Source organism: Gymnoscopelus microlampas, assembly GCF_963454915.1.
Source record: "Gymnoscopelus microlampas genome assembly, chromosome: 5".
Taxonomy (NCBI): domain Eukaryota; kingdom Metazoa; phylum Chordata; class Actinopteri; order Myctophiformes; family Myctophidae; genus Gymnoscopelus; species Gymnoscopelus microlampas.
In genome coordinates, this window is record NC_139942.1 from 18,109,664 (window position 1) to 18,127,574 (window position 17,911).

Sequence of the window (17,911 nt, forward strand, 5' to 3'; positions counted from 1 at the left end):
ACATTCTGGAAAATGCCATATCTTGGTAACTAACTGATGGATTTGAGCAGTCGTAGGATAAAAGAAGGGGTTTTGAGTTTTTTTTCCCACACCACCTCTTATCAGCTCAGCAAAATGAACAGCAAAGTGGCATAGCAACTGGACCACAAGCTGTCTGTCATTATGGGAACTCACAGCACTGTGCAGGGACCTCCAGTGGGACGTAGTTTCTCTGGCAGAGGTGGACAAAAGCCACAGCTAGTCGACATGGGGTTCTGGACACACCTGGGACAGTGTCACAGTGGCTCGTCTCACACACTGACAAGAACTGGCTGGGATCCACCTGACCGAGAAAGAGAGAGACAGACAGACAGACAGACATAGAGAGGACAGTGAATGATTAAAGTAGGCTGCAACAGTTAATTGAACTAATCGATTTTATTATTATTAGTTTAATATAATCAATCCTTATTTTCGGTGTGTAATGATAGGCGAAAAGTTTCAAAAATTGTGAAAATAGCCTACAAACTCACAACCCGATGCGATGCTACGCGTTGTGAGCTTGAACATCTGCCATTTTCGCTATTATTGCATGACACTGCTGTGCGACAAAGTAAAAAATAACACTTATGTGGTTAATCGATTTGTTGATTTAAAAACATATATGCTTCTCGATTATTCAATTAAACGTAGCATAAGATAACACGACATAATAATAATAATTTGGTACGCACTCCTTTGCTGTATTTGTCACATGTATTTCCATATCGTCTCTGTCAGGTGGAAACCTCATATGTCCAAAACTGTTACTTTTCAAATAAGTAACAGTTTTCAAAGATTCAAATTCAAAAGCATCAGAAGTAGCAGATCAAAACGTGTAGGCCGTTAATTTACGAAAAAAACACACAAACTTAGAATATGGAGATAGGAGGTTTCTGCCCGACAGCAACGATATGTGGTATCTGCATTTAGCCCGTCCTAAGTATTAGGAGCGGTTGGCGGCACAGGGGGCAGTGCCTCGGGGAGCAGTTAGGGGTTAAGTGTCAGTTCGACCGGGTTCGACCTTTGGTTTCCCAGGCGGCCCATTCAGCTACGGCGGCCCCTTAAGAAGATGAGTGACTCACTCACCACTCTGAAACAGGAGCTGAGTGGAGAGAAAGGGGAGGAGAACAGGGAGTGGCAGCTCGTGGGTCCGTTGGACGCTGTAGAACATGCTTCTGATGGGGAACACTCCGTCCTCACCTGGACCACAAACAAAGGATCAGGACTCACAGACTGTGAGTTACAGACCACTGCTACGACAGTGGTTCTCAAACTTTTCGAAGGACCCCCAGTTTTTGTATGCGTTAAGACCACAGACTCCCATAACTCATAGTGTGTACAAATGGAACCAAACGGACCCTTAAGGGTCCGTTTGGTTCCATTTGTACACTCTCTGAGTTAAGTCCTGTACAGGACAGGCCGATTCCTCACTATCAACAATTTAGCTGAGGAGTGGGACCCCCTGGAACCCCCTCAAGGACCCCTGTGGGATCCCTGGCCTGGACCTTACTTTGAGAACCACTGTGCTGGGGAAGTGGATGCTCTCATGTCAAGATACTTGTCACCCCAACCCCTAGTTTAATCATATTCAAAAGTCATATTGTACGATACCTGCCAACTGTAGATAAAGTCAGCCATGCTGTCAGCCTGAGTTCCGTCAGGCAGAGGTAATTCATTCCCTGCTTCATTGTCATTGGTCCCCAGGAGACCAGTGGACACACCTGCAAACACATATTGACAAATCTTTACTTGTAGAGGGACCAATACTTTGCTGCCACCTTTTGTCTTCCTATTGGGTGCAACTGTTAATGGAACTATTCGAGTTAATGGAGTGCTGAGCAGGGAGTACTGTACTGATGTGACGCGCGGGTCAGGTTTTTTCACAACCTGCCCCGCACGGGAACCTAACCCGCCCGGTTCCGCAAAAATCAATATAAATCAACGACTCGTCCCGTCTCGCAACCCGCCAAAAAAAAAAAAAAACACAGAAGCAAGTCCATTCAATTTCTTTCCAAAGAGAGAGAGAGAGAGAGAGAGAGAGAGAGAGAGAGAGAGAGAGAGAGAGAGAGAGGGCGACAGAGGGAGGGAGAGAGAGAGAGAGCGCGCGCGCGAGAGTATGTTTTAGTGTGTTTTTTTTCTTCTGTGGGTTGACCCGCTTCGCCCGCCCCGCCCGTCGTAATCTATAACCCGTCCGCCCGCCCGCCGAACCGCGGGACCTGCGTGTTACGGGTCGGCCCGCACATCACTACAGTACTGTATTAGCAGAGCCTGAACGCCAAGGTCAAATATAAATACTTGTATTTACATTTTAATAAATAAAATGTTTTCATTCTATTTGTGTTATTATCTGACTGAAATAAAGCAATAATCAGTTATATTTTGGGCTATTGTTATTTTAAGCAAAAAGTTTGAAAACATTTCATAAAAAATAGTGAAAATAGCCAATCTACATTTTGTAAATGTTTGCACAACACGTTGTGAGACAAAGTATAAAATAATACTTAATTAATCAATTGGTTCATATATACATTTAAAAAATCACACCCTGTGTGAAGGTAGCGGCGCCTTGATACATTTTGTCATCGATATGTGTTTATAATGTGTTTATAGCCATGTGTCACGTGAAGCTTGACCAATCACTTTGTTGACGGGTCTGACCAATCAGAACGTTGACGGGTCTGACCAATCAGAACGTTGACGGGTCTGACCAATCAGAACGTTGACGGTGAACATGGACAAAGTCAGGTATAGAGCAGGATCCGCTCTATACCTAAAGGTATAGAGCGGCTAGCGCCGCTAAAAATATATACTTTAAGATATTTGTCTCTGTCGGGTGGAAACCTCATATGTCCAAAACTGTTACTTTTAGGATTTAAATAAAAAAATAGCAAAGGTAACAGATCTACAAGCTCAAAACGCACCGCTTTGCACCGCGTTTCAAGACGCGTTTTGAGGTTGTGGATCTGCTACTTTCCATACTTTTGTGTAACGCTGTAGTATGATCAAGTAGGGCGTTAATTTACGAAAAAACACAAAAAGTATGGAGTATGCAGATAAGAGGTTTCTGCTCGACAGCAACGATTTGTCTCTCGATGATTATTGATAGAATATAATCAGAAAATGATCAATGGTTGCAGCCCTATGTTCCTACCATGTAACCATCCATCTAGAGTCAGGCTGCACACGTCCAGCGATAGGTCGCACAACACAGACACTCCCTTCTGATTGGTCACCTCCACCACGTTGGAAGTTCTCCTGACGACCATGTTGTTTCTGTTACGGGATGTGGGGGTTATATGGCAGCCGTCAGTCACCTGCAACATAAAACCAGGTCCTCAGGTAAATGTTTCCTGTTTGCAGGGACACTGAACCAGGCCCTGGAAGGAAGCAGACTTCAGTGTTACACAGTAAAACCCTCAGTGGTAAATTAACTCTGAAGAGTGTACAAATGGAACCCTCCTGGCTCCCAATCTGTGGAACAAACCCATTGCAGTCAGAACTGCAGACTCAATCCTCACCCCCTAGCACTTCACTCTCCCTGTTCCACATCTTGCCACCTTCTCTCGATTGATGCTAGCGACTGACCATAGCCTATGGCTACTATGTAGACACGTTCTCATGTTTTTGTTACTTATAGGCTTGTTTTTTATTAACCACAATGTTAAGAACTTATATTATAATTTAGATGCTAGGTTCAGTTTTTACCTCGTACCCTAGTTTCAATATACAGATTATTTCGATAGTATATTGTTTTAGACTGTAGGTTCTTGGTTTACCTGGGATCCTAGTTTCTTGAGGTACTGGACAGTCTCTCTGCATTCTATGTACTGTATCTGGATAAGAGCGTGTGCTAAATGTGTGTCCTACATTTTAAATTGGAACCAAATGGACCAGTGACTGAGGGCGGATAAGTATTAAGTGTGCCTACCGTGCAATGGCAAAACACTATTTTTTTACTCTCCTCGGAGTTACGGGTCCATTTGGGTCCATTTGTACTCTGTTCAGAGTTAAATTAACAGTAAGGATTTTACTGTGTAAAAGGACAACATTAGCAGTCTGTTTTTCATCTCTGCACAGACAGTAGGGAGTCAGGGTTCGGGTTACAGTGCCAGTCTAGATTATCTTCAATCCAAACAGACAGCGGAACGCATCAGGACAATTGTGAATGACATGGAGGTCCAGACAACACAAATGTAGGCAACACAGACTTAAACCCACACTGCCTGCGAGCACACAAAAACTCACTCATTGTACCGCAACAATAATAATACATTATTATTATAATTATAATTACTAGACCATACCCGGTCGGCGCAGCGCATCCGTGGGGGGATATACGCACATGATCTGGCAACCCGGGAGGCAGTTCGTCCCATAGCTGGGCAGCCCCGTAACCATGGCGACAGTGTTTGACACAAAAACGCTAATAAGAAGCTGAGATTTGATGAAATTGAAAAACGGGCTTCACAGTTGCGTTCAGATGGTAATGGTCAATGGCTGTGTGCAAAATCAGAGCAATTGGTCCAGCCAGTGAGGAGAACCGGGTATCTTCACTCACGTACTCACCACCACTACAGAGGTTACTAGAATTATAGTATGATAGTATGATATATTGCACTTTGCATTTAAAACAAATCTCATAAGTTCTAAGAAGGACAGCAAGGCAAAAACAGCCGCACAAAGACTCTCAAAAAGTCCAGTTTGAGAATAAAATAATAAAAAGAAAATGTTGTGCAAAACTTACACAAATTAGAATTAGAATTCCTCTCCTCCCGAAAAAGGATCTGCCACATGACTCTCAGATGCAAATCTGGGTGTCTTAGCAAATGACATCCTGTCACAAACATCCACATATATTCTCTCTAAAAGAGTGATTCCCAACCTGTGGGCCGGGCCCCACTAGTGGGCTGTGAGAATATTGCAAGTGGGACCCCAAATATTTGGCAAAACGCTAAGATTGTAATGATATTATACTGTAACATTAACATTAATGTGTCAATTTATGTGTCTTTAAAACCTTAAAAAAATAGTTCTCATTGTGATAAGTGATTGATAAATTGTGATTGATAAACCTAAAGTATACTACGTTAGTTCCATTGAAGCCGGGACACAATCGATTGATTGATCATAGAATAAACATGCTCTGACACATGTGGCGAAAAAAAAACCATCTCCTTTCGGTACCAAATCGGTGCAAATAAACACTTTCGGTCCTATACCGGTCCGTTGCGGTGGATGTCGACCGTGCTGTTGTTCATCCGCACCACCAGGGAGCGCTGGTGTGAGTGCGAGGCGGAGGCGAGCAGCAGCAGTGTGAAGGAGGCGGCCTGGGTGACATCTTGGGCCAGGAGGAGGACCGGACACGAGGCTGGCGGCAACTCATACAGGCGGCCGTCAAACGTCACCACAAACTGGTCTGCAACCAGTAGAGCCTGGTCTGATGGGGGAGGGTGGGTGGGGGGGGGGGCAGAAAGATATACGATATTAGAGAGAAGGATGCAGGTCATGTTGTGCCGGAATAGGTGGGACAGTGGGATTTTCTGTCAGTTATTATGGAAAATTATGTTTGCGTTTCTCAAACATTTTCTTGTCATTGCTTTTGGGCAGAAACCTCTTCTTCTTTCCATATTCTAACTTTTTGTGTTGTTTCCTAAATGAATGCCCTACTTGATCATACTCCAGCGTTACATAAAAGTACCGAAAGTAGCAGATCCACAGGGTTGACTGATCTGCTGCTTTCGCTATTTTTCAATTTGAATCCTGAAAAGTAACAGTTTTGGACATGTGAGGTTTCCACCCGACAGATACGATATCGAGGACCCCAAATGTATGTGTATTTGGCCACGGACCCCCATCTGAAGACCTACCTCCACTCTACTATGACAGAAAAACGCCTTTAATAAAAAATATAATATAATTTCATACAAATATAAACTTCATGTTGTCAACACTTTGGCTATTCAAAAATAGGTGATCTACAAAATATCAACTTCATGTTGTTGACATCTACATTTTTGTTGTTAAAAACCTTAAAGAGTTTGAAGACAAATCTACTCTTCTGGGGGTCCCTGGCACAAAATATTTTCAGATGGGGGTCCGCGGCATGAAAATGTATGTGATAATTGACCTAATTGGACCTGTTCTCTCACAGTTACATTAATACTGAGGATTTGACTGTGTGCTGTATACACAATAACATACAGTACGTACTTTAACTGTGAGCTTACATGTGAAGGGGCTGTCGATGATCCTCCTCTTCAGGCGGTAGAGCTCGGCCGTGGGCCTCAGCGAGGCCAGGGTCTGCAGGGGTCCCAGGATCCACTCCTCCAGGAGGACGTCTATCACCCCAGACCGGGGGGTCCGCAGCGGGGGCAGTGGGACCACCACAGACACTGAGCAGTCGCTGCAAAAGTCAACATGATTGTTGTGTATTTAATGCAGTGGTCCTCAAACATTTTCTTGTCAAAGACCCCCAACTGTGGACCCACATCTGAAACAATAGTGTGCCAGGGATCCCCATAATAAAAGATTTGTGTTTTTTGAGATTTTTTGATTCAGTTTCACTTTGATCTTGTCGACTGGCAGTATAACATACGGTAAAAAGCTTATCAAATTTAGCTGGGGACCCCCTGGAACCATCTCACCCCCTACTTTGAGAACCACTAAATTGAACCCGCAGATTAATCCAATGCTTTGTACAGCAGCTGACACGTCTGAGAACGTTTCCCGTAAATGAATAAAAATAAACAAAAATATAGCTGCAAGCAGCGATAATATGGGGCCAGGAGAGAGAAAGAGAAATGATAATTCCTTTAACAGGTCAGTTCATGAAAGTCCTTGCGGTCTTGTTTCCAATGAGGGCCTGTGAGCAATTAGGGGTTAAGAGTCTTGCTTGTGTCGATGACAAATTTCATCGACACATTTGCTGACCTGGCCTGGAATCGTACCTGGGGCAACCAGAGCCTCTGGTTCCCTAGGCGGGCTCACTAACCACTCAACTATGGCCGCCCCTGAGAGAGAGAGAGAGAGAGAGAGAGAGAGAGAGAGAGAGAGAGAGAGAGAGAGAGAGAGAGAGAGAGAGAGAGAGAGAGAGAGAGAGAGAGAGAGAGAGAGAGAGAGAGAGAGAGAGAGAGAGAGAGAGAGAGAGAGAGAGAGAGAGATGGAAACGGAATAGATTGAAGATAGAAACGGAATAGATTGAAGAGACAGAGAGAGAGACATGGAAACGGAATAGATTGAAGAGAAAGACATGGAAACGGAATAGATTGAAGAGAGAGAGAGAGAGAGCCATGGAAACGGAATAGATTGAGTCATGTTTTTTGCAATTCAACTTAAATGAGTGTGCATCAAGTGAGGCTTGAACCAGCAACCTTGCGGTCGTGAGGCACTCTTAGGTAGCTGCAACACTACCTATAGTGCTATAGCTTTGTCCAGGCTGATGTTGTCTGTTGAGGATGACAAACGCTTGCCTTCTGTCATGACCCAAGCCCCTGTTTCACTAACACTAAGATCACTTGTTCACAAACAATTTACCAATTAAGAAATTGTACATCTCCTTAGAAGCAAAACTAGTGAAAGTAGCCGATCTACAAGCTCACAAACCATTAAAAGTTGTCAGATTGTACATCGGCTATTTTCACAATGAAGTATGTTATACATTGAAAAAACATACTCTCATTGCTATCTGAAAAGTTGTGAGATTGTAGATCAGCTGTATGTAAAAAACATTCAATTAAGTATTTCATGTTATCTTTAACAATTGCAGATGTATTCATTGATAGTCATGTTGTGTGAAATGCAACTTAGATGAAGTCTGCACCAAGTGAGGCTTGAACTGGTGACCTTCAGGTTGTGGGGCACACATTTAAGCGAGAAGCCACCAACAGACAAGAACCTGTGAAAAAGGAGATCACACAGATCATACAGTTTCACGCAAATAGCTGAAAAATCCTGGGTTTAAGTGTTTTTCAAACTGCTCAAGATTGCGGACAATCTAAGGGCGGTGCTTACTGGTCAACGTGATAGATGTGTTCCTCATTAGTCAAGGCACATGTGTAAGCAGGTCTAATGGCTGTCGGCCAAACGAAGCATGACTTTTGCCTGTTTAAAGTTTCAATTTTCAAAAAATTGCTATAGCGCCCCCGTTCGACCAATTGGAGTAAGATTGGTTTCAGTGATATTTGGAATGGCCCTTTACATTTCTGCAAAGTTTCAAAGAATGGTAAGTCTGCATGTATGTGTTAGGGGCAGATGAATAATTGTCATAAAACTGCAATATTCATTGGCTCATTAAAGCTTCATTTTTTCACTTATGGAAGATATTTTGCAAACGTTTTTTGGTATAGGTCCAAAGTTCATGTGTAAAAAGTTTCGTGCAGATTATAGACCGGTGGGATTTCTGAAATATGTGATTGTTAGAGGCATTTGGGGGTAAAAGTCGGGAACCAGGCCATTTTACATAATTCAAGGGTGCTGAATCAGAAAAACACGGTTCCCAAGCAAAATTCTTAGTGCTTAACCTCCTAATTTGCATATCAAAATGGCTGCCGATTTTGAAGTATTTCTTAAACAACTCTATAACAAAGCAAGCAAATCTGACAAATAAAGTGTATATATTTATGTTCTGAGGGTCATACAATGTGTGGAAGATATTTGTAATGTAATACATGTAAATAAATATGCAAATTAGAGGCCACCATTACATAAAATGATGTACCGTAGTACTCAAACGGTGCATCCCCCTTATTTTGTTCCTAATTATCTGTATTTTTGCCATCCTTAGGACATCTAAAATACATACTTTTTCCCCATGCTAAATGTTTAGTTTTTGACCTTCTAATCTGCATATTTGAATGGCTGCCAAATTGGCAAATTCGCACCTTTATCTTCAATAACTCTGTGGCCAGGCAAGCAAAATTGACAAATGAAGTGTCTATATACATTTTCTACAATGTGAGTAAAGAATTTGTAAGTAATATAATATGATAATATAATATAATATAATAATCAGCCTACTCCGAAATATGCAAAATAGCCATAACAGATAACGGTTTAGTACTCTAAAGATACTGTATTGGCCATTGTTGAACGAAAGTCTAGACACTAGACCACATTCATACAAGGAGGTTGATCATCACTCCGTTGCTGACATGCACACATGGCTGTGCATCGTAACCCAGATTTCCGGCATTTGCAACGACGTGTTGTGCATTGCTTATGGCATGCACATGAAATCATTTCTATAGGCTATACTAGCATGGAACAGGTTGGACTAGGCTAGAGTAGGTTGTACTAGACTCTAATACTCCCTATTAGGCTTTACTAGTCCCTTGTCAGCCCTGTAGATACTCAGACCATAGGGACTAACCACTGTGTACACAGGCCATAGCTTGTGTGTGCACGAGCAATAGTTTTGCATGAACCTTTGTAGACCATAGTACAGATCTGCCTTGTACAGCCTAATATAGCCTAGTACAGCCTAGCAAAGCCTACTAGAGATTAAAAAATCACACCCTGTGTGAAGGTAGCGGCGCCTTTGATACATTTTGTCATTGATATGTGTTTATAATGTGTTTATAGCCATGTGTCGCGTGAAGCTTGACCAATCACTTTGTTGACGCACCTGACCAATCAGAACGTTGACGCACACGGACAAAGTCAGGTATAGAGCGGCTAGAGCCGCTAAAAAGCCTATTAGAGACCAGTAGAGTCTAGTACTGTACAGCCGAGTACATCCAAGACTAGTCCAGCCTTTTGGGAGAACAGACTAGGGGAGGGTGGTATAGGCTATACTAGCATGGAACAGGCCGGACTAGGCTAGACTAGGTTGTAATAGGCTGTACTAGACTCTAATAGGCTCTATTAGGCTGTACTAGGCTCTTGTCCGCCCTGTAGATCCTCAACCCATAGGGACTAACCACTGTGTACACGGGCAATAGCTTGTGTGTGCACAAGAAATAGTTTTGCATGAACATATGTAGGCCAAAGTAAAGTACTGCCTTCTATAGCCTAATAGAGCCCAGTAAAGCCTAGCAACGGCTGCTAGAGCTGAAAGCAGACCATTAGAGCCCAGCAGAGACTAGTACAGTAAAACCTAGTACACCCAGGTCTAGCCTAGTCCAGCCTGGTGGGAGAACATAATAGGGGAGGGGGTACCAGGCTATGCTAGGACTGATAAGGCTGGACTAGGATAGATGAGGCTGTACTAGGCTGTACTAGACTCTAATAGGCTATATTAGGCTGTACTATGCTCTTGTCAGCCCTGTAGATCCTCAACCCATAGGGACTAACCACTGTGTACACGGGCAATAGCTTGTGTGTGCACGAGCAATAGTTTTGCATGAACCTTTGTAGACCATAGTACAGATCTGCCTTGCACAGCCTAATAGAGCCTAGTACAGCCTAGCACAGCCTACTAGAGCTTAAAACAGCCTATTATAGACCAGTAGAGTCTAGTATAGTACAACCTACAGTAGTACACCCATGACTAGTCCAGCCTTTTGGGAGAACAGAATAGGGGAGGGGGTACAAGGCTATGCTAGGACTGATAAGGCTGGACTAGGATAGATTAGGATGTACTAGACTATACTAGGCTCTATTAGGCTGTGCTAGGCTCTTGTCAGCCCTGTAGATACTCAGACCATTGGGACTAACCACTGTGAACACGGGCAATAGCTTGTGTGTGCACGATCAATAGTTTTGCATGAACCTTTGTAGACCATAGTACAGATCTGCCTTGTACAGCCTAATATAGCATTGTACAGACCAGCACAGCCTACTGGAATTTAAAACAGTCTATTAGAGACCAGTAGAGACTACAACATCAAAGCCTAGTACACCCAGGTCTAGCCTAGTCCAGCCTTTTGATGGAACAGACTAGGGGACGGCGATATAGGCTATACTAGCATGGAACAGACTGGACTAGTTAAGACTAGGTTGTACTAGGCTCTATTAGGTTGAACTAGGCTGTGCTAGTCCCTTGTCAGCCCTGTAGATACTCAGACCACTGTGTACACGGGCAATAGTTTGTGTGTGCACCACCAATAGTTTTGCATGAACATGTGTAGGCCAAAGTAAAGTACTGCCTTCTATAGCCTAATAAAGCCAAGTACAGCCTAGCAAAGCCTGCTAGAGCTGAAAACAGACTATTAGAGCCCAGCAGAGTCTAGTACAGTAAAGCCTAGTACACCCAGGTCTAGCCTAGTCCTAGGACTAGGCAGTAATAGGCTGGACTAGGCTGTACTAGGCAGGGCCCATCGGGGGTGGGGGGGGGACACAAGCCTGTATGGCAATCAACTGAAAAGTTAGGCTACATAGCTTAAACAATTTCAGCCTTTCCCTGTTGGCCGTCTAAGCGCATCTAGGAAGTTTCATAGGTTTTCGATGCTGGGAATTGGAGTTATGGCTGTTTAAAGCCCAGCCAATAGGAACACAGAGGGGCGGGGCTTAATACATTTCAGCTAGTCCCTGTTGGCCGTCTAAGTGTACCTATAGCCATCCCCATCCCACTCTATATAGTTATGTTGAAAGTAGTTTGTGTTCAGTTATCAGTACCAGTTCTGTGGCTCTAACTCATTCTGGGGGTGAGTTATACATGGGGGCAATTTATTTTTTGGTCATCAGGGGCCAAATGTACCAGGATTTTTCCATGATCTAAATATGTATTTTAGATGTCTTAAGGATGGTAAAAATACAGATAAGTAGAAATAAAATAAAATAAGGGGGATGCGGATGAATCACTTTAAGTATGAAACCGTTTTCTGTAATAGTGGCCTCTAATTTGCATATTTATTTACATTATTTACATGTATTTACATGTATTACATTATAAATACCTTCCACACATTGTCTGACCCTCAGAATATAAATATATACACTTTATTTGTCAGATTTGATTGCTTTGTTATAGAGTTATTTAAGAAATACTTCAAAATCGGCAGCCATTTTGATATGCAAATTAGGAGGTTAAGCACTAAGAATTTTGCTTGGGAACCGTGTTTTTCTGATTCAGCACCCTTGAATTATGTAAAATGGCCTTGTTCCCAACTTTTACCCCCAAATGCCTCTAACCTCCTTATAGAAGGCCTTTTTTCTGAAATCTCTCCTGTCTATTTACTCAAAAATCCCAGGAGGAGATAGGTTTTAACTGTTTTTCATATAATTCAAAATGGTGGGAGATCTAAAGGTCAGAGGTCAAAAGTCAGAGTGTGAAAGTTGTTCAGCATGAGGAGACGCATGTGTGCATCGAAGTTTCATGGCTGTAGGTGAAACAGGGCATGAGTTGTACCTGTTCAAAGTTGTCATTTTCAACTGAGTGCTATAGCGCCACCTTTTGACGAAAGATTGTGAGAATTATTTTTTGATCGTTTTTCATGACCATCTATCATATGGCCGAGTTTCATAAAAAGCGACTGCACGGTTCAGCCAGAACTGGCAAAAACGGCGGAAGAAGAAGAAGAAGAAGAAACGGAATAATGCCAATAACAATATGGGTCCATGCTGGAAGCCTGGCCCCATAAATACAGCATAAATCCAAAATAATATTCCTTTATCCCGCTGGCGTTAGTCGAGAGAAACAGCCATTACAGAAACATCCTCTGAACCCTGTGTTTGTCGATTATAATGAAAGGAGAGGAGATGAGTAGCTGTGCATCACCTGGGGCCATGTTCAAATTGCACGCAGGGCTTATTATTAAGCCCTTTTCCAATAAAGGATTCAACATAGCAATGTTCTTTTTTATCGTCCTCTGCCGAGAAACAATAAAAATGCCAACGCGTCGCGATGGTTTGCATTACTTTGTTACGCAAGCAGACCAGACCAGACTCTGGATAAAAGCGTCCGCGAAATGCCGACGTGAATTCAAATGGTTAAGTGTAATTGTAAATTGCATCGGATGACTTTGATTGATCGATTTATTTACAGTACAGTACAAAACAAAAAATGCACATTTTAGTCAAAAGGATGGCACGAGAAAGCCCAGAGGCTTATTTCCATTGTGGTCCCATAAATACAGTTAAAAACAATAAAATGCATACAATTTAGTTTAGAAAATAAAACCTGTATGTCTATAGCCTCGGAACACCTGAAGACATTCACTCACAAGGACAGCATACAGTGCGTAACATGCATTTTGTGAGCATGCAAGGATGGCCACAGCAGCAATACACAGCATTGTGTTTAATAGACACTACTTATTATTTATTTGTTCCAGGACCCTACAGTATACCGGGGAAAATATCGTCTGTCGGGTGGAAACCTCATTATGTACAAAACGGTTACTTTTCAGGATTCAAATTCAAAAATAGCAAAAGTAGCAGATCTACAAGCTCAAAATGCGTAGCTTCGCCCACATTTTGAGCTTGTGGATCTGCTAATTTTGATGCTTTTGTGCGACACTGTAGTATGATGAAGTAGGGCTTTAATTTACTAAAGAAAACGTAAAAATATGGATGTAAGAGGTTCCTGCCTGACAGCGACGAAATTTACTATGTTTTAGAGCAGTGTTTATATGGTCCCTTAGGGCTCTATACCAAGGGTCAAGTCTTAGATATTTACGATGAGGCCGACACGGAAGCTTATAAATGGCCAGAGTGGCGCTGTTTTACCCTGCGCCGACCTGCGGTGTCAGAAAGAATTTATTTTAACGCAAGTGAATGGGTTTTTAGACTAGATTTTCTTACTGTAATAAAAATTGTCATAAATTCTATATGCTTCCAGTCGCTAGTTTAAAGTCTCCTTTCAATCATCAGGATATGCGTTTTGCTAAATTATGGTCCTATTTATTTTAAAATTGACGATAAAGTAGGCTATTCTCTAGGAGGGGCGGGATGATTTGATTGACAAGCTACACAACCAATAGCATTCATTCCCCGCCCCCGCTCTTGATTGACAAGCTACCCAACTAATAATGGTCTGGTCTCATTCTGCAGGATATGACGCGATATGACGCAATATTGAAAGATGGCGGACCTACAGTCTTGGAACAATCGGCTTCATTTTCGGTCTGTAGAAAGCAGAGGAGTGGCTTTGTCCATCTCATTTATACAGTCTATGCTCTATACTAGTGTCTTTTCAGTTTTCTGTTATTGTGAAAATAGCAAATCGACAAGCTCACAACGCGTCGCAGCGCGACGCGGTGTGAGCTTGTCAATCAGCTATTTTCAGCGAAAGGCTTCCCCACAATAAGGATGCTGGGGGGTAAGTGGTTAAATCCTATTCAGAAAAAGTGAAATAACCAATCTACAAGCTCACAACACGTTGTGATGTGCTTGTAGATCAGCTACTTATAAAACATCTTGAACAATTGTAAAACCTTTTGAATAATTGTGAAAGTTTTTACCAACACAAATCCTCTCTTATGTTGGACTCTTAGGGACATTTTTCCTCCCTAAAATTCTCTCGCACCTTTAAAAAAAGAATAACCCACCCCCCCAAAAAAACATTTGTATGAAAATGTTGGGATATTTACTTATATTTACTACATCAAAACCCACTGTTTCAGACACTTTAACCACTTAAACCCCAGCATCCGTATTGTGGGGTTAAAGGACGACTTCACCACTTTTCAATATATCTTCACATAATAGGTCCTCACTAATGCTCATGATAAAATGGTAAAAAAAAAATCTAATCAGTCTGTGTCTCAGAGGAGGGCTGTGAACAGTTCAGAAACCCGTCTACCAGTGACATCATCGATGGGGAATCCAAGCTAATAGAAACTGCAGGCTTGGTATTCCTGGAAAGTTGCAATGCAATAATAGAAGCCATTGTTCTCGTGTTAATAAAAATCAGGAAAAAAAAATTGTAATCTTTTTGGGAAAGAAAATCCTGCCTAACGATGATGTCACCGGTAGACGGGTTTCTGGACTGTCCACAGCCCTCTTATGAGACACAGACCAAGTAGAAAAAAATTGTATCATTTTATCATGAGCATTGGTGAGGACCTATTATATGAAGATAGGTTGAAAAGTGGTGAAGTCGTCCTTTAAGCTTTCGCAGAAAATAGCAGATCGACAAGCTCACGTCGTGAGCTTGTCGATCTGCTATTTTCAGCGAAAGCCCCACAATTACAGAGAACTGAAAACGAGACACTGGCATAGAGCCCTGAAGGACTATATGGGGGTTTAAGTTCTCGGATGAGGTTTTGTGGGGGGCTCGTGTATCTTTTAGGGGTGCAGAGCCTGACCTGGGGGACAGTTTGTAGACAGACGCCAGACGCTTCCTCGTTCCAGACAGCATGCCTGACAGCCTGCTCTCTGCCCAGTGTACAGTCTGCTGGCCTGCCTAACACACACACACACACACACACACACACACACACACACACACACACACACACACACACACACACACACACACACACACACACACACACACACACACACACACACACACACACACACACACACACACACACACACACACACACACACTATAATCTGTTTGTATAGCACTGCTGTAACAGAGTTACAAAGCAATTGACATAAAATATAGGATATAAAACAAGCATCTGTAGCAAAATAGTAATAAAATATATACTGTACTGTATATATGATGATGGTACATCATTTTGCTCATAAAAGCATGTATGCACATACATGATACATGGGCACCTGGCAGCCTGGGGGGCCCCACATTCACTTAATGCTACCAGCAGGTCGATATACCAATACTGATATATTATTGCAAGTTTACATTGTATTTGTATTTAAGTTCATAAAGTTAATATAATCATTTCTAAAAGCATTTGAGATTAAATACAAATGTTACACTTAAGCAATATTACACGAGAGGGTGTGCTTTACCGTCATTATTGGCACGCCAGTGATGCGGTCAGGAACGAGGCGCAGCCGAGTTCCGCGAGCATCACTGAAGTGCCAATAATGTAGGTAAAGCAAACCCTCGAGTGTAATATTGCGATTATACAACAGTTACCAACAAAACACATCCAAATGTATTCATATTGTGGGGCAATTCATAATAAAAATGTTTTGCTATTATCCGTTTCCCTGTAAAGAGAAGAGATTATTTGACTGAGACATTAAATAGTCCCTGTAGCAGCGCTCTGAGGCACCGTCTCATCAGCACAGCTGATTCCACTCAGTGCACTCCGCTCAGTGCACAGTGCGGAGTGATTTATTAATGTGATTAGGCCCGTGCTATGATGCTGGTTTGAAGCACGGCTAGAAAGCTATTTCAACCAATCAGATTGCTTGGTCGGAACTACCTGTTGTATAATGAATAATAATTGTTAATATTCCTTTATTATTACTGTTGTGACTATTATAGGCTATTTGAGTGATGGGGTGAGTGTGCAAGTACTCAACGTGGCCCCCTAGACTCTAGGGGGCCACGTTGAGTAGTTGCACTCTCACCCCATCACGTTTACAATGAAGGGAGCTTCATTGTAAACGCTCCCTCTAGGGCCTAGAGGGAGCGTGGAAAATGAATGGCCCTCTCCATCATCAAAGTTGCCCAACCCCGACATACATCATAGGCAAGCGCAGAGGTACCCTTTAACCACTTAAACCCCAGCATCCGTATTGTGGGGTTAAGCTTTCGCAGAAAATAGCAGATCGACATGATCACGTCTTGTCGATCGGCTATTTTCAGCGAAAGCCCCACAGCCCAACCCCGACATACATCATAGGCAAACACACACACACACACACACACACACACACAGTTTTCTGTTAATGTGAAAATAGCAGATCAGCGAAAGCCTTCCCCACAATAAGGATGCTGGGGTGTAAGTGGTTACACACACACACACCCCTAGACTCTAGGGGCAGGGCCGCTTCTCCCGACACGCACACTACGCAGGTTGCGTGGGGCCCCGCCTACCCGCCGATCAAAGGAGCCCCCTCTCCGCCCCTTCCCTTCAGCAGAAAATAACGTGCATTACTGCGTTCACATCAGCGCAGGCTGTGCAGCGCTGCTTGTCACCCTAAAACCGAAATAAAGTAACAAAAAAAGTAACTTTATCCGCGGGAAACCCGAAAAAAAAAAAACACGGAGGACACATGCCCGTATCATGCGTAGAGCCCCTGTGGAGTCTAAAGCGGCACTGTCTAGGGGGCCACGTTGAGTAGTTGCACTCTCACCCCATCACGTTTACAATGAAGGGAGCTTCATTGTAAACGCTCCGCGTTCCGGAGCGTGGAAAATGAATGGCCCTCTCCATCATCAAAGTTGCCCAACCCCGACATACATCATAGGCACACACACACGCACACGCACGCACACGCGCACACACACACACACGCACGCACGCACGCACGCACGCACGCACGCACGCACGCACGCACGCACGCACGCACGCACGCACGCACGCACGCACGCGCGCGCGCACACGCGCACGCACACGCGCACGCACACGCGCACGCACGCACATGCACGCACACACACACACCTCAAAGCTAAAAGCTTTGATCTTTTTTGAGCTATTTCCACTCTTTTTGAAAATATAGGAACATTCTTAACATGGAAACGATTATGAGGATTATGCAATAAATAATTGCGACTATCTCAAAAAATTAAGATAAGGCGATTATGTAATAATCAGGCCTAGCCAATACTAATTTTCCACAATGATGGACCACAGACTTCACACGCTTAACGGGTAACTTTCAACTTCCCTTCCAAAAACCAGTGTGTATATAAACACCCAACACCAGGGCCATCATCTCACCAGGTCCAGGGCGGTGCCCAGGGTGCTGAGGCTGGCGTGAGCCAGGGGTCTGAGCTGAGGGTTGTGTAGGAGCGGAGGTAGGGCCTCCGCCATGCCGGAGGTCCAGTCAGACACCAGCTCCCTCCACAGCAGCTCCAGCCTCTGGCCTGTCACGTCATGGTACACTCCTGCCACCGTGGCCAGCGGCCCTGACCCATGGA

At 43.2% G+C, this 17,911-nt stretch overlaps 1 protein-coding gene across 2 annotated transcripts in view; it reads right to left on the reverse strand.

The window, feature by feature from the left end:
• Positions 1 to 17,911, reverse strand: part of LOC311046452 (uncharacterized protein) — a 47,533-nt gene that overhangs the window by 379 nt on the left and 29,243 nt on the right. Inside the window, exons 21-28 of one of the 2 annotated variants that reach the window (XM_084058761.1) lie at positions 17,712 to 17,899; positions 15,207 to 15,304; positions 6,249 to 6,424; positions 5,241 to 5,458; positions 3,173 to 3,335; positions 1,633 to 1,742; positions 1,108 to 1,221; positions 175 to 322 (exon numbers count right to left, since the gene is read on the reverse strand). In XM_084058761.1, the coding sequence (XP_083914887.1) occupies positions 175 to 322; positions 1,108 to 1,221; positions 1,633 to 1,742; positions 3,173 to 3,335; positions 5,241 to 5,458; positions 6,249 to 6,424; positions 15,207 to 15,304; positions 17,712 to 17,899 (1,215 nt within the window). Of the gene's footprint in view, positions 1 to 139; positions 323 to 1,107; positions 1,222 to 1,632; positions 1,743 to 3,172; positions 3,336 to 5,240; positions 5,459 to 6,248; positions 6,425 to 15,206; positions 15,305 to 17,711; positions 17,900 to 17,911 lie in introns of those variants that run through there. The other variant, XM_084058760.1, reaches the window with a different exon arrangement.